General features: G+C 43.5%; 1 protein-coding gene across 1 annotated transcript in view; it reads left to right on the top strand.

Moving 5' to 3' along the window:
* The window catches only part of ttc27 (tetratricopeptide repeat domain 27), a 70,293-nt gene extending 51,505 nt beyond the window's left edge, over window positions 1-18,788 (top strand). The window contains exons 13-20 of the mRNA XM_069722456.1: window positions 1-137; window positions 4,377-4,475; window positions 5,618-5,670; window positions 6,195-6,360; window positions 9,231-9,428; window positions 14,285-14,396; window positions 14,877-14,977; window positions 18,509-18,788. The exon at window positions 1-137 is cut by the window's left edge and continues 91 nt beyond it. Of these exons, the coding sequence (XP_069578557.1) occupies window positions 1-137; window positions 4,377-4,475; window positions 5,618-5,670; window positions 6,195-6,360; window positions 9,231-9,428; window positions 14,285-14,396; window positions 14,877-14,977; window positions 18,509-18,628 (986 nt within the window). The 3' untranslated portion in view covers window positions 18,629-18,788. The remainder of the gene's footprint in view (window positions 138-4,376; window positions 4,476-5,617; window positions 5,671-6,194; window positions 6,361-9,230; window positions 9,429-14,284; window positions 14,397-14,876; window positions 14,978-18,508) is intronic.
* The last annotated feature ends 6,212 nt before the right edge of the window (window positions 18,789-25,000 follow it).

The following is a 25,000-nucleotide window of genomic DNA, read 5'->3' as shown; positions in this document are numbered from 1 at the left end:
ACGACCGGGCGTGGGAGCTGTCGGGCCGACGCAGTGCCAGAGCGATGCGCTCCAAAGCTCTGCTGCACCTCCGGAACAAAGACTTCCAGCAGTGCGTCGACTGCTTCGAGCAGTCGCTCAAAATCAACACCATGCAGGTACCAGTGAAGCACCGGGACCTTACTGTCTGCTGAACAGTTAGTGTACCCAGATTAACACTGATGCATCATCTAATTTTGGAAACTTCAGTATTTAGCTTTCCTGGAGACAATTTTCACATGTAATGAATACAAAAAGGCTACATCAGAAATTAATTGGAAGAAATGATTTTGGATTACATCATCATCTGAGCACCCGTACCGTAACACCACGGATAGTCACGCACTTACAATCCTAGCGGCGGCTAGCTGGACCGGTTTGGTTTGAACACATGACACGGAGCTAAAATGTTAAAAACACATGAGTCCATGGATATCTTTGTTCATCAGATATCTTTGTTCATCAGATATCTTTGTTCAACAGATATCTTTGTTCATCAGATATCTTTGTTCATCAGATATCTTTGTTCATCAGATATCTTTGTTCATCAGATATCTTTGTTCATCAGATATCTTTGTTCAACAGATATCTTTGTTCATCAGATATCTTTGTTCATCAGATATCTTTGCTCATTAGATATCTTTGTTCATCAGATATCTTTGTTCATCAGATATCTTTGTTCATCAGATATCTTTGTTCATCAGATGTCTCTGTTCATCAGATATCTTTGTTCATCAGATATCTTTGTTCATCAGATATCTTTGTTCATTAGATATCTTTGTTCATCAGATATCTTTGTTCATCAGATATCTTTGTTCATCAGATGTCTTTGTTCATCAGATGTCTCTGTTCATCAGATATCTTTGTTCATCAGATATCTTTGTTCATCAGATATCTTTGTTCATCAGATATCTTTGTTCATCAGATGTCTCTGTTCATCAGATATCTTTGTTCATCAGATATCTTTGTTCATCCGATATCTTTGTTCATCCGATATCTTTGTTCATCAGATATCTTTGTTCATCAGATATCTTTGTTCCAACCAGACTGAGCTAGCTGATCAGTTTTGTGTTTCTATGTTCTGTATTTATTCAGTTGGAGACTAGAAATCCTCTCGGTTGCTAGGTGGTTGCTAGGTGGTTGCTAGTATTACACCACAGGGTTACCACAGCCTCTCATGTAATATGGCTCAATTAACTAACACTAACATATGGATGACTTATATTAATTATCTTAGATTGAGAGCCGTTTTCTTGCTCACTCATCTTGCAGTAGTGGAACTGATCAGGGATCAGATGTGTTTATTTGACGTGGCTCAGGATGTCCAGTGGCAGTGAACCTCGAACATCACAACATGGGAACACTTGAACATTCCACAGACCCATAATCTGAAATCTGAAGTTGCTCCTCGATGCAGTTACACACTTCATTTCAGAGATCACACACAAGACACAACGTGACTCAGTGCAGGTGAGGTCGTGACCCTGTTGGACGACGTTAGCATTTAGCTCACAGCACCTGTTGAAGTGCAGCAAACATGCCTGAACACTTCTAGTGTGCTTAGGATTTAAATCATCCTGTGACTTTACTGACAAACAGATGACTGACAGACAGTTAGTTAGTTAGTTAGTTAGTTAGTTAGTTACTTTATTAATCCCCAAAGGGAAATGTCTTTGCTACAGCAGCATTATAGATACAGGAAAGAAATAAAATAACAGTAAAATATTAAATATAAAAATGCACAGTATATACAATAAATAGAATAAAATAAAATAGAATAATTAAATTAAATGAAAACTAACTAAACAATAGTGCAAAGTTTATATGTATATATATATATATATATATATATTAACCAAACAAGAAAACAGACAACAGTGTTATTGTTGTGTGATGGATTTTGCCAGAGGTGAGTACAGTCTTATTGCAGTGGACAGGAATTATCTCCTGTATCTGGAATGATCTCCGAATGATCTCCTGTATCTGGAATGATCTCCTGTATCAGGAAATATCTCCTGTATCTGGAATGATCTCCTGTATCTGGAATGATCTCCTGTCTCGGGAATGATCTCCTGTATCGGGAATGATCTCCTGTATCTGGAATGATCTCCGAATGATCTCCTGTATCAGGAATGATCTCCTGTATCTAGAATGATCTCCTGTATCTGGAATGATCTCCTGTATCTGGAATGATCTCCTGTCTCGGGAATGATCTCCTGTATCGGGAATGATCTCCTGTATCTGGAATGATCTCCTGTATCAGGAATGATCTCCTGTATCAGGAATGATCTCCTGTATCTGGAATGATATCCGAATGATCTCCTGTATCAGGAATGATCTCCTGTATCTGGAATGATCTCCTGTATCTGGAATGATCTCCGAATGATCTCCTGTATCTGGAATGATCTCCTGTATCTGGAATGATCTCCTGTATCTGGAATGATCTCCTGTATCTAGAATGATCTCTTGTATCTGGAATGATCTCCTGTATCTAGAATGATCTCCTGTATCTGGAATGATCTCCTGTATCGGTGGAAGAGCCCTTTGATGTTGAGGACTCTGTGTCCATGCAGCTCACCAGGTGGGGTAGAGGGGGGAGGCAGCAGAGGTGTTTGGGAGGTGTAAGGTGTGGAGGAGACAGATGAGGGTGGTGAACTAAACCTGTTGAAGAAACAGTTTAGCTCATTGTTCCTCTCCAGGTTCCCCCTGGTTGTTCCTCTCCAGGTTCCCCCTGGTTGTCTCTCTCTCCCCTTGAACCCAGTAATCTCCTTCACACCTCCCTCACCTTGTTCTGCTGGAGTTTGGCCTCCAGCTTCCTCCTGTAGGAGTCCTTGCACTCACTCATCTTCTCCTTCAGGTGGCGCTGCACTCTCCTGAGCTCCTCCCTGTCCCCAGACCTGAAGGCTGCTTTCTTCTGATTAAGAAGAACTTTCAGGTCACTGGTGATCCACGGCTTGTTGTTGGGGAAGCAGTGTCCAGTCCGGGATGGTACGGTGGTGTGTTCACAGAATTTAATGTATTCTGTGATACAGTCCGTCCTGCTGTTGATGTCCTCCCCATGTGGTCCACACAGCACATCCCGGTCCGTGGACTCAAAGCAGTCCTGCAGGGCGTCTTTAGCCTCCTGTGTCCACCTCCTCACAGTCCTGGTGGTCACAGGCTGCCTCTGCACCAGGGGGACATACCTGGGAGTCAGCAGGACCAGGTTGTGGTCTGATCTACCAAGGGGGGGAAGGGCAGTAGCACTGTATGCATCCATGGCATTAGCATACAGTAAGTCCAGAGTTTTATTGTTCCTTGTGGGGCAGTTCACATACTGGTGCAAAGTTGGCAGAACTTTATCCAGACTGGTTAAAGTCTCCAGTAACTAACAAAAATGCACCGGGATGCTTAGTCTGCAGTTTAGCCACAGTGGAGTGGATGGTGTCCACTGCTGCCTCTACGTCAGCTGATGGAGGAATGTACACAGCGATAACGATGGCGGACGTGAACTCCCTCGGTAAATAATAAGGGTGCATCCCCACAGCTAGAAGTTCAATGTCCGGGCTACAGAAACGTTCCTTCACACACACGTGGTCGGGATTGCACCACCTCTCGTTCACATAGACTGCAATCCCTCCACCTTTCTTCTTGCCGCTCCGAACAACGTCTCCGTCCCCCCGAACGGTCCTGAAGCCGGGTACGGCCGCGCTGTGGTCCGGGAGATGTGAGTGCAGCCATGTCTCGGTGAAACACATGATGCTGCACTCCCGGTACTCTCTCTGGGTCTTTACCAGCGCGCCGAGCTCATCCGTCTTGTTGGCCAACGACCTCACGTTCCCCATTAAGATCGCCGGTACCGATGGTTTATATTTCCTCCTTTCCACCTTCAGCTTAGCTCCGGCTCTGCAACCCCGCCGTCTTCTCCGAAGTTCAACGGGGATCTCAGGCCTCGCTCTGGGCAGCAGCAGTAGGTCTACTCAGCGCGATCAGCTGATCACGCGAGTAAACAATGGCCCCGGTCCACTGTGCGTAGCTCTCCGTTACAAAGAGGGAAAAAAGTAGAAGAAGAGCCACCAGAAAAGAGGAAAAGTTACGGTCCATTGTCTGACCGTCACTTAACACACGTGAAGAAAAAAAACAACAACTCCAAAGAGAGAAGAAAGAAAGAAAAATATTTAAAACACACTCGAGGGGGAGCTGCTGTAACAGGCTGCCACTAGCACGGCGCCATCTTACGTGCATTGAACAGGAACTGTGTATTGACTGCGTACCTGGATTCACAATTAGTGTGTGTGTGTGTGTGTGTGTGTGTGTGTGTGTGTGTGTGTGTGTGTGTGTGTGTGTGTGTGTGTGTGTGTGTGTGTGCGTGCGTGCAGCTCGGTGTGTGGTTTTCCCTGGGTTGTGCCTACTTCTCCCTGGAGGGCTATGAAGGAGCAGCGAAGGCATTCCAGAGGTGTGTGGGACTGGAACCAGATGTAAGTACCTACAAACACACACCAACCACTCACTGGGTGCGGCTGGATATTTTTTTGAAACTACCTCATAAACTGTCTGTCTACCTTTGTGAGGACACTCACGATGTATTCCTTGGCTCCTTACCTGATCTTAACAAACATAAATAACACTAATGTTCTGAAAATACACAATGTTCTAATTATGATGTTTTCAAAGAAGACATTTTCCACACAAATGCAGAAAGATATGCACATACACACACAAAGGCGAGTCCATGACATCACAGAGCATCACAGTGACTGACATCCCCTTCTGGAGACGTACTCTAACCATCGCCACAGCTACAACTTTCATAACCTTTACAGTTGTTTCCAGAAACATTGGGCCGTTGTGTAAAATGTGAGTAAAAACAGAATGCAATGATTTGCTAATCTCATGAACCCATATTTAACGACAAAAAGACCAACATATCAAGACTTGAAACTGAGACATTTTATTTATGTTTGTATATGTTTATTTATGTTCCTCAACGTAAAACTCCAAAGAATTAGTGGATTTCATCATCTACGGTTCATAATATCATTAAAAGATTCAGAGAATCTGGAGAAATCTCTGAACACAAGGGACAAGGCTGGAAACCAATATTGGATGGTGGTGATCTTCGGCCCTCAGGCAGCACTGCATTAAAAACACACTATTCTGGAGTGGAAATCACTGCATGGGCTCAGGAACACTTGTGAAAACCATCGTCTGTGAACACAGTTCATCGCTGCGTCCACAAATGATGTTAAAACTCTCCAAAGAAGAAACCAGATAGAAACATGATCCAGAAACACCGCCGCCTTCTCTGGACCGAGATCATTGAAGATGGACTGAGGTGAAGTGGACAACTGTCCTGAGGTCTGATGGATCACAATCTGAGATTCTGTTTGGTCCCCCACCATCTGCATCCACCGGTTGAATTGCTGGGTTCTTCCCTATGATATGAGGTTGTGCTGTAAACTCCTTACTAAGTCCAAACTGTGAAACACAGCACATCTGCACCCTTTAACTGTGTGGTTGAAACAAATTGGATTGTCTTGTACTGTGATTTCATATAATCTTTTATGCTTTATTAATCTTCTAATCCTCCTGATTGTCTTCTTTGCTCGGCTTCTTTCAGAATGCAGAAGCGTGGAACAATCTCTCGACAGCTTACATTCGCCTCCAGATGAAGTAAGTATGCGGTGCGTGTTCTGTAGCCTATTATGATAAATTGTGCTTATTACTGTAAAAGAGAAAACAAATCCAGATAAAACTGCACATTCAGAGTGTTTTATTGTGTCAACCCAAAAGCTCACCAGTGCCATAGTCCTACTGTTTAATCATGCGCCACACCTGTCAGGTGGACAGATTGTCCTGGCAACAGTGAGGAGAACATTTGAGAGTAATAAACCTTTAGTGTGTATAAAATAAATCCGAGATCTTTTACTTCAACTCATGAAAAGTAAGTTAAACTTTTAGTTTAATGTATATTTACAGAGGTTCCCTGTGAACATTTACACATCAGACTCGTGCTTTCAGGCCTGAAATTAAAAGGCAGGAAAGCTTTTATCAATACCTGGTTAGTACAGCTGCTGATTCATCACTTTTAATGCAGAAGATGATTGTGTGAGTTGTCTGAGTTCAAATTAATATTACTCTGCGTACTGTAAGTGGTAATTCTCCTGTCTCCGTCTCTTCTGTGTCCTCGCTGTCAGAAACAAAGCCTTCCGAACGCTGCAGGAAGCTCTGAAGGGTAACTACGAACACTGGCAGATCTGGGAGAACTTCCTGGTTGTCAGCACTGATGTCGGGGATTTTGCCGAAGCCATCAAGGCGTACCACCGTCTGATGGACCTGAGGGAGAACTACAAGGACATCCAGGTAAAGGACGACACTGAAAACCATCCTCTGTGGTGTCCCAGTATGTAGTGGAAGGAATGACATCGCTGACAGCTGAAGGAGGCTGTAGGGACCCAACAGCAACAACGACTGCATCTTTCCATGTTATTTAGTATCATAATGTCTCATCATTCACAGACAAATGTCACTGCTGAGGCCACATCCACTCGAATATGTTTTCATTTAAGATGCCATGCTGTGTTGACACAGGCTCTACATTGGTAGATAAAATCCATCAGTTGTAACCAATCATCAACCATCAGTGATGTCATCATCCATCAGTGATGTCATCATTGGTTTGTGAACGTTATGAATCCTCCAGTTCAGATTCTGTCCGTCACCATCTTTGCTAGTTCGGAGTGGTTTGGAGCAGGAAGTGACCATATTTGGACGAGCTGGGGGAGGAGCCAGCGGTGGATCTGACCGATCTGATCGGAAACCTGACGATACTACGTCCCGCCCACCGATAGCTGTAACCTGACTGCACCACAGGCCTGTCAATCAAACAGACACGCCCCCAAAAACAGGTCTTCTTGAATCTTCTTTTCTAATGAATGAGGGATTATTTTCAGATGGACCTCCAGAAAACTAATAAGAAGGAGCGACTTTAGCTAACAACACCGAGATAACTGATGGACACATTTTATTCACTTTGGATTTGATGAGAGAAGTTGAATGGGAGTCTATGGAGCCGGAGGCTTTTTGGAGCCGACCTCTAGTGGCACTCGCTGGTATTGCAGCTTAAGACACTTCTGGATCGGAACAATTTTACAGACCTGAAGCTACGAACTCTTTTATATCCAGTCTGTAGTTTTATATCCAGTCTCTAGTTTTACAGTTTTATATCCAGTCTGTGGTTTTATATAGTTTTATATCCAGTCTGTGGTTTTATATAGTTTTATATCCAGTCTGTGGTTTTATACAGTTTTATATCCAGTCTGTGGTTTTGTACAGTTTTATATTCAGTCGGTGGTTTTATACAGTTTTATATCCAGTCGGTGGTTTTATACAGTTTTATATCCAGTCTGTGGTTTTGTATAGTTTTATATCCAGTCTGTGGTTTTATATAGTTTTATATCCAGTCTGTGGTTTTGTATAGTTTTATATCCAGTCTGTGGTTTTATATAGTTTTATATCCAGTCTGTGGTTTTATACAGTTTTATATCCAGTCTGTGGTTTTGTACAGTTTTATATTCAGTCGGTGGTTTTGTACAGTTTTATATCCAGTCTGTGGTTTTATATAGTTTTATATCCAGTCGGTGGTTTTATACAGTTTTATATCCAGTCTGTGGTTTTGTATAGTTTTATATCCAGTCGGTGGTTTTATATCCAGTCTGTGGTTTTGTATAGTTTTATATCCAGTCTGTGGTTTTATATAGTTTTATATCCAGTCTGTGGTTTTATACAGTTTTATATCCAGTCTGTGGTTTTGTACAGTTTTATATTCAGTCGGTGGTTTTGTACAGTTTTATATCCAGTCGGTGGTTTTGTACAGTTTTATATCCAGTCGGTGGTTTTATACAGTTTTATATCCAGTCTGTGGTTTTGTATAGTTTTATATCCAGTCTGTGGTTTTATATAGTTTTATATCCAATCTGTGGATTTATACAGTTTTATATCCAGTCGGTGGTTTTGTATAGTTTTATATCCAGTCTGTGACTTTGTATAGTTTTATATCCAGTCTGTGGTTTTATACAGTTTTATATCCAGTCTGTGGTTTTATATAGTTTTATATCCAGTCTGTGGTTTTATATTGTTTTATATCCAGTCTGTGGTTTTATATAGTTTTATATCCAGTCGGTGCTCTCATCAATATGAGATGGACCACAACACAACCAGAGAGAATACAGAAGCTGAATGTTTAAAACAGTTCAGACAGTAAGAGGTACAAAAGGAAGAAAGCGTAAAGTAGACTCTTTTGTATTTTCCTCTTCTAAATACAAAACTGTTTGTGTGTCTTGAGTCAGAGCTGTAAGTTCAGTCACTCCAGCAAAGATGTCTTCTTTGAAGATAATTGCTCCAAACAATGGGAGTGAAATGATTACTGGGTGGAAGCAGAGAACTAATAATCCTGAAAATGTGACCGCTGTCTGCTGTTTATTCAAAGTGATTTTTTCACTCAGGATGCATGAGTGGGTTTATAATTATCTCAACGCGACTCAGAGAGGCGTTTTCAGTTGTTGGAAATGACTCTTCAAATGAGCTCATGAAGATTCATGAGCTCCAGAGGAGATAATAAAGTTTGTTTGTGTTTTAATAAGAGTTGACCTGCTGGTGGTGTGTTCAAGGCTCTGAGACTGTTACAGCCTCATCACCGGATAAATGCAAACATTTTCAGTGAAGTACTCCTTTAATATACAGAAGGACAACCATCACAGTGGGTTTCATACTACAAACCAGTTTTATTTAGTTTTTGGATTCTTCAAACTTGTTCTCTTAAAGTTACTCCATGTTACCAGTTTATGCTTTTCCTAATTTATGAAGATTAACAGCTTCATCTACAAAACCAACAATAAATCATTTTCATTTAAAATGTGTCTGCACAAACTTTTATAAGGTTTCTACAACTCAATGATGTAAAATAAGACGAACTGGAGGCTTCATAATGTTCACAACCCAACGGGTTACCTCACTGATGGTTGATGGGGGAAGGGAGGGAGGGAGGGAGGGAGGGATGGATGGGAGAGGGAGGGACAGAGGCAGGCCGGCCCCATCAGCCGGTTCTTTTCCATCCTACTTTCATTGCAGTTCCTTGACGTTCTGTAACTAATAAAGGATATGACACCAATATGAAAGTGTTCCATCTCATCTAACAGTGATGGTTTTACACCCTTGGTTGGTTTTCATGGCAGATTCTTCAGATTCTGGTCCGGGCGGTTGTTGAGAACCTGACGGACAGCCAGGGGGAGCCGGCCGGAGCTCTGCAGTCCAACCTGAAGGAGCTCCTCGGCCGGGTCAGTTCGCGCCACAGCAGCGATGCTGAGATATGGTGGCAGTATGGCCGACTGTACGGAGGAGGGCGGAGCTCCAACCCAGAGGACAACGACAAGGTCAGTGCTGACAACTGTTGGTGATGAGAACTGTTGGTTAGAACTGTTGATGCTGAGAACTGTTGGTGCTGAGAATTTGGTGCTAAGAACTGTTGGTCTTTAGAACTGTTGGTGCTGAGAACTGTTGGTTAGAACTGTTGGTGCTAAGAATTTGGTGCTAAGAACTGTTGGTCTTTAGAACTGTTGGTGCTGAGAACTGTTGGTTAGAACTGTTGGTGCTAAGAATTTGGTGCTAAGAACTGTTGGTCTTTAGAACTGTTGGTGATGAGAACTGTTGGTGTTAAGAACTGTTGGGAACTGTTGGTGCTTTTGGTGATGAGAACTGTTGGTGCTGAGAGCTGTTGGTGCTAAGAACTGTTGGTGCTGAGAGCTGTTGGTGCTAAGAGCTGTTGGTGATTAGAACTGTTGGTGATTAGAACTGTTGGTGATGAACACTGTTGGTGATGAGAACTGTTGGTGATGAGAACTGTTAGTGATGAGAACTGTTGGTGATGAACTGTTGGTGATGAGAACTGTTAGTGATGAGAACTGTTGGTGATGAACTGTTGGTGATGAGAACTGTTAGTTAGAACTGTTGGTGCTGAGAATTTGGTGCTAAGAACTGTTGGTCCTTAGAACTGTTGGTGATGAGAACTGTTAGTGATGAGAACTGTTGGTTAGAACTGTTGGTGCTAAGAACTGTTGGTTAGAACTGTTGGTGCTGAGAACTGTTGGTCTTTAGAACTGTTGGTGATGAGAACTGTTGGTGCTGAGAATTTGGAGGTAAGAACTGTTGGTCTTTAGAACTGTTGGTGATGAGAACTTGGTGGTGCTAAGAACTGTTGGTGATTAGAACTGTTGATCCTCAGAACTGTTGTTGATGAGAACTGTTGGTGATTAGAACTGTTGGTGATGAGAACTGTTGGTCCTCAGAACTGTTGGTGACGAGAACTGTTAGTGCTAAGAACTGTTGGTGATTAGAACTGTTGGTCCTCAGAACTGTTGGTGCTGAGAACTGTTGGTGATGAGAACTGTCGGTGATTAGAACTGTTGGTGATTAGAACTGTTGTTTAGAACTGTTGATGCTGAGAATTTGGTGCTAAGAACTGTTGGTGATGAGAACTGTTGGTGCTAAGAACTGTTGGTGATTAGAACTGTTGGTCCTCAGAACTGTTGGTGCTGAGAACTGTTGGTGCTGAGAATTTGGAGGTAAGAACTGTTGGTGATGAGAACTTGGTGGTGCTAAGAACTGTTGGTGATTAGAACTGTTGATCCTCAGAACTGTTGTTGATGAGAACTGTTGATGATTAGAACTGTTGGTGATGAACACTGTTGGTGATGAGAACTGTTGGTCCTCAGAACTGTTGGTGACGAGAACTGTTAGTGCTAAGAACTGTTGGTGATTAGAACTGTTGGTGCTGAGAACTGTTGGTGATGAGAACTGTCGGTTATTAGAACTGTTGGTGATTAGAACTGTTGTTTAGAACTGTTGATGCTGAGAATTTGGTGCTAAGAACTGTTGGTGATGAGAACTGTTGGTGCTAAGAACTGTTGGTGATTAAAACTGTTGGTCCTCAGAACTGTTGGTGCTGAGAACTGTTGGTGATGAGAACTGTTGTTCCTCAGAACTGTTGGTGATGAGAACTGTTGGTCCTCAAAAGTGTTGGTGATGAGAACTGTTGGTGATGAGAAGTGTTGGTCCTCAGAACTGTTGGTGATGAGAACTGTTGGTGATGAGAACTGTTGGTGATGAACTGTTGGTGATGACAACTGTTAGTGATGAGAACTGTTGGTGATGAACTGTTGGTGATGAGAACTGTTGGTGATGAGAACTGTTGGTGCTGAGAATTTGGAGGTAAGAACTGTTGGTGATGAGAACTTGGTGGTGCTAAGAACTGTTGGTGATGAGAACTGTTGGTGATGAACTGTTAGTGATGACAACTGTTAGTGATGAGAACTGTTGGTGATGAACTGTTGGTGATGAGAACTGTTGGTGATGAGAACTGTTGGTGCTGAGAATTTGGTGGTGCTAAGAACTGTTGGTGATTAGAACTGTTGATCCTCAGAACTGTTGTTGATGAGAACTGTTGGTGATTAGAACTGTTGGTGATGAACACTGTTGGTGATGAGAACTGTTGGTCCTCAGAACTGTTGGTGACGAGAACTGTTAGTGCTAAGAACTGTTGGTGATTAGAACTGTTGGTGCTGAGAACTGTTGGTGATGAGAACTGTCGGTTATTAGAACTGTTGGTGATTAGAACTGTTGTTTAGAACTGTTGATGCTGAGAATTTGGTGCTAAGAACTGTTGGTGATGAGAACTGTTGGTGCTAAGAACTGTTGGTGATTAGAACTGTTGGTCCTCAGAACTGTTGGTGATGAGAACTGTTGGTCCTCAAAAGTGTTGGTGATGAGAACTGTTGGTGATGAACACTGTTGGTGATGAGAACTGTTGGTGACGAGAACTGTTAGTGCTAAGAACTGTTGGTCCTCAGAACTGTTGGTGCTGAGAACTGTTGATGATGAGAACTGTCGGTGATTAGAACTGTTGTTTAGAACTGTTGATGCTGAGAATTTGGTGCTAAGAACTGTTGGTGCTGAGAACTGTTGGTGATGAGAACTGTTGTTCCTCAGAACTGTTGGTGATGAGAACTGTTGGTCCTCAAAAGTGTTGGTGATGAGAACTGTTGGTCTTTAGAACTATTGGTGATTCAGCGACCTTTAGGACGGATTTTCTTTAGTTTAGGGCGACGTCAACCCATTAATAACATTGTTGGAGTCGAGTCATTCACCTGAGCGTCTGCTGCGCTCTGTGTGAAGGGGGCGGAGCTTCCCGGTGTGAAACAGAGAGGACAGAGCAGGAACGGAGGAGAAATAGTGCGACCGTCAGTTAAACCCACACTCAGCTGAAAACCTGAAGAATACAGCAGCTCAGTCACGCGTGTTGCTCAATAATCTGCAAACGTATGACACAGTTCTGCTGGGTAACCCCCCCCCCCCCCCCCCCCCCCCCCCCCCCCCCCCCCCCCCCCCCCCCCCCCCCCCCCCCCCCCCCCCCCCCCCCCCCCCCCCCCCCCCCCCCCCCCGGTGTGATGTCATTACATCACCAGGGCAGAAAACTTGATAATGCCACACCCCTAGACGGATCTTCATAACACTGGGCAGCACGTTTGGCTGCAGATTCCCTTGATAATCAGATTCAAGGCTCCGTGTGTCAGACACAGCAGAGCAGCCTGAACCAGAACCGAACCTCCTCCATGTTCCACAGAACCGAACCTCCTCCAGATGATGGGACTTACAAGGAGTCCTCCTGGTCGTCTTCATGGAGCCCACACATGCTGCAGTCAGACTCTGATGTACTGAGACCTCTGAGTTCAGCTGGTATCTCCTCTGAGGTTCTCCTTGGTTCTTTGTGGACCATCAGCACCATCCTTCTGTTCAATCTGGGCTCCATGTGTTACGTGGTGTGTTTATAAACAGACCCAAATGCAGACACACAGCAAAGTCTCTTTGGAACCAGGTATTTATTTCTCCCAGGCAGAGATAGCAAACAGGAAATACACCAAAAGTCTGAGTCCAACAGAGAGGAAGAAAACTCCTCTTCCTCTGATCTCTCTAGCACAGAGGAGAAACTCTGTCCACAGCGTGGACAGCTGTGGTTGCCAACACGAACCAGTCTCTGAATTCCAAATGTGTGTGTGTATGCGCTACTCCGATCCGAGCTGGAAGTTGGCTTCTCGCCGAACGCAGCGGGGCGTGGCATCGCTGGGGGAATCCCGAGGTCCTCCTCAGCGAGGGACAGGCTGACATAGCCGGGTGGGCGGAGCTTCGCTGGGGAATCCCGAGGCTTCTCCACAGCAAGTGGCAGGCTGATGTGGCTTGGTGGGAATCCCGCGGTTCTCCACCAGCGCAGCTGATTGGCCGGATCGACTGTGTGACGTCCGCGACTCTCCACAGGATGGCCAAACTTTCAACAGATGATCTCCGAGGAACGAATTGGAATCTTCTTCGTTCAGGTGAATGCTCGTGGCTCGACACTGGGCGGCAGGAAACAGGAAACAAACGGAGTCAGAACCGGAATCTCAGACAAGGAGACGGACAGACTTACGGGTCGTGATGTCAGGTAGGTAAACGGACGGACTGACGGCGAGTTGACTGAAGATCGGGGTATTTAATCCAGCTGGAGGTGATCAATGGAGATGAGGCACAGCTGTGCTGACGGGGAGAGGCGCGTCAGAGGGCGGAGCTTAGAGGAGGATACTGTGGAGGAACACAAAACAAAACACAAGCACGTAGCAAACAATCACAGACAGACGGGGAAATGACAGCACACATGAAGAGAGGTGATCGGGGACAAAATAGAGGGAAACACACCAGGATCAGACAGGAATCCTAACACCATGTTCCTACTGCAGACTGACCTTAAACTGGTTCCTAATATCTGCAGCTGTAGTCATGGAGAGTCTCTTCCAAGCATCCTCATGCTGCTCTGTCACTTCCTCTCTGCTGTTCCGGTGGTGACCACAATGATACCAAACATTTGACTGACCACTTTTCTCCATTTGAACAGGCTCAATCACTGATTTCAACACTGAACACCTGAGAATAATTCTAGAAAACAGTTTGAAATATTACTAGAACCTTTTTGTCTTTGGGAGTACTAACAAATGTGTTGAGGCCATTTCAGAATAATCTTTGGAGAAGAACAATAAATCATCTTTTTTTCACACTTTCATTGTTTCATTCTGTGACAAACATTTATTTTAATATCATCCCTTTTCCGGAGTAATGCATCAGTTGGATGAGCTGCTAAGACACCAACAGATTCATCCGGGCTGTACGTCCCTTTAAAGACGCTGCTCCTGTCTTCGGTCTTCAGGCGCTGCAGTTCCTGTCCAAGGCTCATCGCTGCGAGGTTCAGACCGGAGGGTGGGACAAGGAGCCCGATCTCTTCAAGGAGGTGATCCAAAGAGCCATCCATCTGGGACAAGGTGAGAACATAACCCAGCTGTTTACACCAGAACCGGGCCCAACTGTAGAAACATTCTAATGCTAACTCACTGCTATCGATTTTCCATAATATGAATAATTATAATAATTATTAATAATCTATTGAACTGCATTACCTGTATAGACTGTGTCTCTACTTTGTGCTCTTTTTATTTTATGCATCTATTTATTTATTAATTGGTTGATTTTTCTTTGGTAACCCTTTTTGTTTGTTTGACCCACAATTGACTTTTTTTTATTGGTTGTTTATCTTATTTTTCTGACATCTGATCCAGATTTCTATGTGATCTTCTGGACTTTAATTTTTATCTAATCTAAATTTAACATAACCTAATCTAATCTAAACTAAACTAAACTAACATAATCCAACCCAACCTTAACCTAACCTGTTTACCTGTTTCCTGTGTTTCTCCATCTGTTCTCTAAGTTATATTCCTGTTTCCTGTGTTTCTGCCTCTCAGTCACGCTCAGCTGCAGCCAGAAGAAGACTCATCCAGCAGAAGCTCTCCAGCTGCTCTCCTCCACCCGCCTCAGCCTCAGGAGTCTGGCCACCAGAGCCAAGGTACCGGTCTACAGTCCCAGCAGGTCCTTGACCGCCCCGTCTCCATGACAACACGCCTTCGATCATGGTGTTTTCTAGCACCTGTCAGAACAGGGATGTGTAACCACTGACCACAGACTCTCCACCTGTAACTAGATGTACCTGATATAATGATTCTGCATCAGCTGGATCAAGCATATCAAACAGAAGTTTCTCCACTTTTATTGGAGTTATATTTCTCCACTTTTATTCTGCTGTAGTTTAAAGGAACATTGAGGAGAAGCACCGACCGTACATTGATTATTTTGATTATTGTTTCCTGTCATCGTCAGTGATGAGCATCTTTTTAATGATAGGCTTTATATATTTTATTTATATCATATTTGCCCTGTGCAGAAATTTTCATGTCTATTTTGTGTGATGTCAATGAGTGGCTCTTTGTCACAAGGTGAACTTTGAAGCTATGATTATACAACCAGTAGCTCCGCCCCAGAGATCTGATTGGTCAACTGAACATTTGGAACAAATCATGATGACATCACACCCTGCTCATCACTAGAAATATCACTCCACCTCCTCAATGGGAAAATAGAATTAGAATATAATGCTATATAATATGTAATATAATGTAGTTTCTACTTGTTATAGGTCTATTAAATGACCCATTTGGTGAAGTCGGGTCTCTTTTGGTCCTTTTTGGTCTCTCCGAGCACCCGTACCGTAACACCACGGATAGTCACGCACTTACAGTCCTAGCGGAGGCTAACTGGACCGGTTTGGTTTGAACACATGACACGGAGCTAAAATGTTAAAAACACATGAGAACATGGATATCTTTGTTCATCAGATATCTTTGTTCATCAGATATCTTTGTTCGTCAGATATCTTTGTTCATCAGATATCTTTGTTCATCAGATATCTTTGTTCCTCAGATATCTTTGTTCATCAGATATCTTTGTTCATCAGATATCTTTGTTCGTCAGATATCTTTGTTCCTCAGATATCTTTGTTCATCAGAGATCTTTGTTCATCAGATATCTTTGTTTGTTAGATATCTTAGTTCATCAGATATCTTTGTTCACCAGATATCTTTGTTCATCAGATATCTTTGTTCATCAGATATCTTTGTTCGTTAGATATCTTAGTTCATCAGATATCTTTGTTCACCAGATATCTTTGTTCATCAGATATCTTTGTTCCTCAGATATCTTTGTTCCTCAGATATCTTTGTTCATCAGATATCTTTGTTCATCAGATATCTTTGTTCACCAGATATCTTTGTTCATCAGATATCTTACTTCATCAGATATCTTTGTTCACCAGATATCTTTGTTCATCAGATATCTTAGTTCATCAGATGTCTTTGTTCATCAGATATCTTAGTTCATCAGATATCTTTGTTCCTCAGATATCTTTGTTCGTCAGATATCTTAGTTCATCAGATATCTTTGTTCCTCAGATATCTTTGTTCGTCAGATATCTTAGTTCATCAGATATCTTTGTTCACCAGATATCTTTGTTCATCAGAAATCTTTGTTCATCAGATATCTTTGTTCCTCAGATATCTTTGTTCGTCACATATCTTTGTTCCTCAGATATCTTTGTTCATCAGATATCTTTGTTCATCAGATATCTTTGTTCACCAGATATCTTTGTTCATCAGATATCTTTGTTCATCAGATATCTTAGTTCATCAGATATCTTTGTTCATCAGATATCTTAGTTCATTAGATATCTTTGTTCACCAGATATCTTTGTTCATCAGATATCTTTGTTCATCAGATATCTTAGTTCATCAGATATCTTTGTTCACCAGATATCTTTGTTCACCAGATATCTTTGTTCATCAGATATCTTTGATCATCAGATATCTTAGTTCATCAGATATCTTTGTTCACCAGATATCTTTGTTCATCAGATATCTTTGTTCATCAGATATCTTAGTTCATCAGATATCTTTGTTCACCAGATATCTTTGTTCCTCAGATATCTTTGTTCACCAGATATCTTTGTTCATCAGATATCTTAGTTCATCAGATATCTTTGTTCACCAGATATCTTTGTTCATCAGATATCTTTGTTCAGCAGATATCTTAGTTCTTCAGATATCTTTGTTCACCAGATATCTTTGTTCCTCAGATATCTTTGTTCGTCAGATATCTTTGTTCGTCAGATATCTTTTTTCGTCAGATATCTTTGTTCATCAGATATCTTTGTTCCTCAGATATCTTTGTTCGTCAGATATCTTAGTTCGTCGGATATCTTTGTTCATCGGATATCTTTGTTCATCGGATAACTTTGTTCCTCAGATATCTTTGTTCCTCAGATATCTTTGTTCATCAGATATCTTTGTTCCTCAGATATCTTTGTTCATCAGATATCTTTGTTCATCAGATATCTTTGTTCCTCAGATATCTTTGTTCATCAGATATCTTTGTTCACCAGATATATTTGTTCTTCAGATATCTTTGTTCCTCAGATATCTTTGTTCACCAGATATATTTGTTCATCAGATATCTTTGTTCACCAGATATCTTTGTTCCTCAGATATCTTAGTTCGCCAGATATCTTTGTTCGCCAGATATCTTTGTTCGTCAGATATCTTTGTTCGTCAGATATCTTTGTTCGTCAGATATCTTTTTTCGTCAGATATCTTTTTTTGTCAGATATCTTTGTTCCTCAGATATCTTTGTTCATCAGATATCTTTGTTCACCAGATATCTTTGTTCATCAGATATCTTTGTTCCTCAGATATCTTTGTTCACCAGATATATTTGTTCATCAGATATCTTTGTTCATCAGATATCTTTGTTCATCAGATATCTTTGTTCCTCAGATATCTTTGTTCATCAGATATCTTTGTTCACCAGATATCTTTGTTCATCAGATGTCTTTGTTCATCTGATATCTTTGTTCATCGGATATCTTTGTTCCTCGGATATCTTTGTTCATCAGATATCTTTGTTCATCAGATATCTTTGTTCCAACCAGACTAAGCTAGCTGATCAGTTTAGTGTTTCTATGTTCTGTATTTATTCAGTTGGAGACTAGAAATCCTCTCTGTTGCTAGGTGGTTGCTGGGTGGTTGCTAGGGGTCCGACTACTTCCTGGAGTAGGAAACATTACGTACGTTACATAAGAGTACTGATGCCACTGGATGTTTCCCAGTTGTTAGTGTTACCCTGTGTTGCCATGGAAATGGAGATCAAACGAACAAAAAGTTTTATATTTTAAGAGTGAATTGCTCCACAATATGAACACATGTAGATTACATGTTTTATTTAGATGGAACCTGGTTGTATGATCTCAGTATTATGGAGGGTGTGCGCATCACTGCTGTGTCAATAATAACGTTTAAACACACCCTTGAGTGTAATATTGCTTAATTGTGTTTATACTATAACGATGTCGTAACATGAACATTAAAAGGTAAGTTAATTGTTAATCTTTATTTAAATGATGATCGTCAGCCAACATGATGTTGTCAGCCCCACTAATGAGATCATAATGATGTTAACGATATCCTTTATTAATCATGTTATTGTCCTCCAGCAAATGCACAGCGAGGTGGCCACAGGTCGGATCCACGACGAGCTGCAGGATGGCGTCGCTGCTCTGGAGGAGCTCATCGCAGAGCTACAGGAGCTGAGTGGGAAGCTGAGGAACGACTGATCTCCACGTCCATCCTCACTGCAGCGTGTTACTGAAGAACGTCATTAAGAGCAACACCCGAAACAGGACTCTTTGTAATCAGGATAATTTTATACCTTAATGCCAACAGTGGAATGTAAACAATGACTGAAAGGCATGAAGCAGTAAAATATTGAAAACATTTGCTGCGTTGTCTTTTTGTTGCATAAGAAAATTCTTTAACTTTTCTAATCTCAGTGTTTCTGACTTTTTGCTTCTGTTCTGCTTTAAAAAAAAATTGACCTTTTGTGACTTTTTAAAAATGTACTCCAAAACCATCTTTTGCAAACTCTTGAGACCTTTGTGCCAACTGTGCAGAAACTTTGGCAGAATAATCTTTGGACCTTGCTAATCTTTTCATGTCAATCTGTTGATTAATTATGAATGTTTAAATTTTGTCTTTAAATTAAATTGTACATAATTGCTTATAAATTTAAATTGCCTAAACCAATTGGAACCAAGTTTGGTGCTCATGTGCACGTGCTATGTCCAAGTTTCACTGAGCAGTCTCAGAATTTTCTGCCCCTGGGGGAGCTGCAAATTTGAAAGCGGTGGATCTGACCGATCTGATCAGAAACCTGACGATACTACATCCCGTCCACCGATAGCTGTAACCTGACTGCACCACAGGCCTGTCAATCAAATAGACACACCCCCAAAATCAGGTCTGTAGCAATGTTTGTGCTACCGGGGTCTCTCCTGGACACAGATGACTCACTCAGTCACACGTTCGGGTATCAATGCTTTTATTTGCCCTATCCATACACCCTGTCCATACACCAAAGTCTCTGTGCCAACGCTCCCCTCCAGCCTCCTTCTCCCTGCTCCCTTTATAGGGGAGAGCTCATCAGCTCATATTTGGCTCAGCTGTGCTCATTACACCTTCCCGGCACCGTTCCCTGAACCACTCCTCCCACTCTCCACCCCCCCTGCAGCTGAGCTAACCACACTCCACCACCACAAGGTCTTCTTGAATCTTCTTTTCTAATGAATGAGGGATTATTTTCAGATGGACCTCCAGAAAACTAATAAGAAGGAGTGACTTTAGCTAACAACACCGAGATAACTGATGGACACATTTTATTCACTTTGGATTTGATGAGAGAAGTTGAATGGGAGTCTATGGAGCCGGAGGCTTTTTGGAGCCGACCTCTAGTGGCACTCGCTGGTATTGCAGCTGAAGACACTTCTGGATCGGAACCATTTTACAGACCTGAAGCTACAAACACTTTTATATCCAGTCTGTGGTTTTATATCCAGTCTGTAGTTTTATATCTAGTCTGTAGTTTTACATCAAGTCTGCGGTTTTATATCCAGTCTGTGGTTTTATATCCAGTCTGTAGTTTATATCCAGTCTGTAGTTTTATATCCAGTCTGTAGTTTATATCAAGTCTGTAGTTTTATATCAAGTCTGTGGTTTTATATCCAGTCTGTGGTTTTATATCCAGTCTGTAGTTTTATGTCCAGTCTGTAGTTTTATGTCCAGTCTGTAGTTTTATATCCAGTCTGTAGTTTAGTGGTGTTACTCTCCTCTCTGCATAGGATGAGCTAACTCTCAGGTTAGGGGGCTTTAAGTCCACATTTGCAGCCTCACTCACCCGTCTTGGAATACAAATTTCCAGAAATGATGATGCCTTCCAGTTCCAGATCCTCCATTCATTACCACATTCTACCCAGTCAAACACAGGTCAGTAGCGCTGACTGATCTCCCTGATCCCACCATGAATCTCCCTCCTGCTATTCAGACAAACCTAACAAACCCAGAGGACAGCTTGGAGAGAAGAAAACACTTCCTCAGACTCACTCTCCCACAATTCCCGGTATTTCTGAGTGGGGGCTCAAGCTGATGTCACCACCCACAAAACTCCCATGACATCACTCTGAGGCTTGACCATATTTGGACGAGCTGGGGGAGGAGCCAGCAGTGGATCTGACCTATCTGATCGGAAACCTGAAGATACTACGTCCCGCCCACCGATAGCTGGAACCTGACTGCACTTGACCACTAGAGTTGAATGTAGGCGGGACATGAGCCTGATCAGCATGCGCACATTTCCTTGTGGATTTGGATTTATAAAGGAACATTGCTTGCAGATGTGCATGTATAAGTTTATAAATGTAATTATGTTTAGGTACAGTTTTTTAAGCCTCTGTCTATATGTATACTTTAAACATGGACGGTTTTCTAATTAGGCCAGATATGCTGTGTTTTAGACAGCGCAGGTCCGGTTGCAGACTGGCTGACACATTTGATGACATCACAGTGAACTGTTTCCTCCTCTTCCTGCATCCTCCTCCAACATGTGTGTCCCTGATGAAAGCGCTCTCTGTGCGGACCTTCCAGAACCAGACATGCTGAATAAAGGAACTTCCTGCACATATTTTTAAACGTTGCATCATCTGAGATTACACATCATGGCTGCCGCCCTCCTCAGAGCGGCCATGTCTTTCCCCACAAGTCTGGCTCTGGGCTCCTGCAGCCTCCGCCCACCTTCCTGAGTCCCAGCTCACAGCGCTGCACAGGGTTCTGCTTACGATCAGCCTTTATGGGTCCAAGTTCTGAAGCAGGGTCCGACACCCAGATCTGTCTCATGTATGTCTCCATCATAAAAACAAAGATTTCCTGTGTGGTGAAGTCTTCTGGCTTAATGTGTGAAACGTGTTTTGTGGATCACATCATGGATGACGCCGGCAGCTACTGAAGTGAGACTTGTGTGGAATCAATTCATTGTTAAGTCATGATACAAGCGCCGGGCTTCCTCACGTACAAAACTGTTAACGGGCTCAGACCGAGTTCCATCTCTAACTCTCTGGTAATTTATGAGCCTTCAAGAACACTGAGATCATCTGCTGCTGCTTTATTGGAGGTTCCCATCCTGCAACAGCTGTTCTGTGGAACAAAGTAGCTGCAGATATCAGAGGAGCTCAGATAATCACTTCCAGATCAACACATCTCTTCTTCAGCCTCTAACTCGCTGCTCTTCAACTACTGCGCCTTTAAAATGCATTTTGCTGTATTTTATATCTTAACTCTGTTTAATTTGATGCGTCTCATTTTTCTATATTTTTAAATGTTCCTTCAGTTTTTATGTGAAACACTGCGTGTCGTTTTCTTGCTGTAAAACACTTTGAGCTGCATTTCTTGTATGAAAGATGAAATATAAAGAATTGTTTTTATTTGTCTTTAAACAATTATTTATCTCTGTTAAACTCTGGTTTCTGTTCCAGAACCTGGACACCACCTTCAGAACCAGCCTGCACTTGAACAGAACCACTGCACCACCATAACAACGGACTCTTTTTGTTTTAGAATGAATGTGTGAGTGAAACCGGAACAGATGTGGACTTGACGTAGTTGTAATGGTTCTCGAAGACCTGCAGCCTGCTGCTAGTAGCACATACAACACGCCTTCAAGAATGATGGGAAGCCATACCGGCCCGTTGTGATGTCATTAAAGGGAGTGAGGGAGGGTGGAGTAAAGCACCATGGGAGTGGAGGTGGAAGGGGTGGAGGAGGAAGACTAGAGGAGAAATGGCTGGAGGAGGAAGACTAGAGGAGGAAGGGGTGGAGGAGGAAGACTAGAGGAGGAAGGGGTGGAGGAAGAAGACTGGAGGAGGAAGACTAGAGGAGGAAGGGCTGGAGGAGGAAGACTAGAGGAGGAAGGGGTGGAGGAGGAAGACTAGAGGAGAAAGGGGTGGAGGAAGAAGACTGGAGGAGGAAGGGGTGGAGGAGGAAGACTAGAGGAGAAAGGGGTGGAGGAGGAAGACTGGAGGAGGAAGACTAGAGGAGAAAGGGGTGGAGGAGGAAGGGGTGGAGGAGGAAGGGGTGGAGGAGGAAGACTAGAGGAGAAAGGGGTGGAGGAAGAATACTGGAGGAGGAAGACTAGAGGAGAAAGGGGTGGAGGAAGAAGACTGGAGGAGGAAGACTGGAGGAGGAAGGGGTGGAGGAGGAAGACTAGAGGAGAAAGGGGTGGAGGAAGAAGACTGGAGGAGGAAGGGGTGGAGGAGGATCGCAGCGGGTCTCCTGGATCTGACAGCTGATGTGGAAGAGAAGCGAACAGATTTGAAGTTTGACAGCAAGGGACCAATCGGGTGATTGAGATAGCTTGATTGGTCGACCTGGTCTGTGATCAGAGATTTGGGAGTGAATGAGGAAGAAGGAGAAATAAAGATGGTCTTCCTGATTGAACTTAGACATGTTGAGCGATGGTTTACACCTTTGATTTAAAGATGGTTTCATTCCAGATTTTCTCCTGCTGACATATCAACTAAAAACAGGAGGTTAAATGAAATGATCTGGAAGTGAAACTGAACACAAACACTTTTAATCATGTTGAGATCAAGAAGCTGTGAGTGAGATAAAAGCAGAATATGTGGAAATATGGAGAAGATGAACCTCAGACACAACAAATAGAAATATGGACAGCTGTGGCCTCCATCAGTGCCCATACTGGCTCATAGAAACCCATTTTACAGTGTGTGTGGTTCGGTTCGGGTCCGCGGACACCCTGCGGGCCCCCGGGCCGGTGAGTGGCTCCCCCTCCTGACGTCATGTCTGGAGGCTGGCTGCTCGCGCTGCTGACACCGTTCACCTCCAACGGAGAAACTTTCCTGGACTTCTCACTCGTCAGGCTCCGAGAAACCAGCGCAGCCCGGAGAGGAAGAGCGGACCGCGGGGCCACAGACACCTCCACCCCGGGAACACTTCCACCTTTTATTGGAGACGTTTCTCCGGAGGAAAGTTGGCCGTTCCTGTGCGCTGCCACACCGGGCTGAGAGTCGCTGCCTGCAGGACTATGTTCAGGAATACTCAACTTTTTCACAGTCGGAACAACTGAACGGAGTTTTCACAGAACCGGGACCTCTTTTCTTTCCCAGCAAACTTTTTCCCTTCCCTCCGTGCTCGGTATGGATGTGTCTTGGATCAGATGGGGCCTCTTGTTCTCCTTCGGTTTGTTCCTCTCCCCGGTTTGTGTGTCAGCGGAGGGGCAGCAGAGCCGGAGCGGCTTCAGGAGGCTGTACGTGCTGCAGTCGGGCCCGGGGCCGGTGCCGGTGCCGGGGTCGGGGCCGGGCCTGGTGCCGGGGCCGGGGTCAGCCGGAGCGGACGGCGGGATGCGAGTCAGCTCCATCTCGACGCGTCACGGCCCCGCGGGACAGCCGCACTCCTACAACGTGGAGCTCACCGCCAACTTCGGCGGCCCGGTCCGGACCCGCCGGATGGGGAACCAGGCGGCTTCAGCCCCGCAGTTCAGCCAGCAGGTCGTCCGGCAGGAGCAGAGCCAGCAGCCGCAGCAGCTCGTGAAGATGTCTGGGTAAGAGGCTCTGGATCAGGGCGCCACGGAGGAATGTTGGCTGCTGGGGGGAGGAGGGGGAACTTAATAACTTCTAGAAGACAGTTAACATATAAAACACAGTTCTGCAGCCGATTATCAGCCATACACACGATATTTAACCTGAACCTAACAGTGGAGGAAGTTTAACTTCAGACTCCGACACTAACTGAACATGACAGAGTTGATCCGGCCTCTTACTGCGCAGGTCTCAGTCTGACCCGTCAAACGGACTCAGTTTGACTTCGGATGAAATGAACACTGATGATAACGTCCTCTTGCATCACTTTATATCAGATGAAATGGTTCTTGATTGAGAAAGTGGCGCTGTGTGTCCACTGCGCATGTCTGAGAGGGAACACACGGTTTCTACCAGAACTGGATCTCTGCTAAACACTGTTATTATTCAGTTTGACAGGAGAGTCACACCACATAACAAGTGGCCCTCTGTTCCTAGCTGTGAGGGCCCCACACACTCTGGGATCCCTCAAGCTGATGTCACCCCCCTCCCCCCACGAGGCCTCCCCTCCCTGGGTGTGTTCAGGCTGCATTCACTGAGCCTCTAGTTACTTCACTGCACCTGTGAGGGAGAGGACATTACACCCTGTTGTTGTTATTCTGATTGAGTATCATTTAATTCATTTTTTTTCCAACTAAGGAGGTTGTGCTCTTAGTTTGTTGCTTTGCTACTTCATCAGGAATATGAACAAACTACAGGCCTGATTTTTATGAAACTTGGTGGAAAGGTGCTGTGGATCTAAATCATTAACTGCTGTTACAATACCTACATTCACTCTGTGGATGTGTGACCCACACATCCACTGGATATAAACTACAGACTGGATATAAAACTACAGACTGGATATTAAACTACAGACTGGATATAAAACTACAGACTGGATATTAAACTACAGACTGGATATAAAACCACATACTGGACATAAAACTACAGACTGGATATAAAACTACCACAGACTGGATATAAAACCACAGACTGGATATAAATTACAGACTGGATATAAAA

The sequence above is a fragment of the Brachyistius frenatus genome, unplaced genomic scaffold (assembly GCF_029030835.1).
Source record: "Brachyistius frenatus isolate BFR_SWC_R1_liver_20210118 unplaced genomic scaffold, ASM2903083v1 Contig_292, whole genome shotgun sequence".
Classification (NCBI taxonomy): domain Eukaryota; kingdom Metazoa; phylum Chordata; class Actinopteri; family Embiotocidae; genus Brachyistius; species Brachyistius frenatus.
This window is presented reverse-complemented; position numbering and strand designations above follow the sequence as displayed.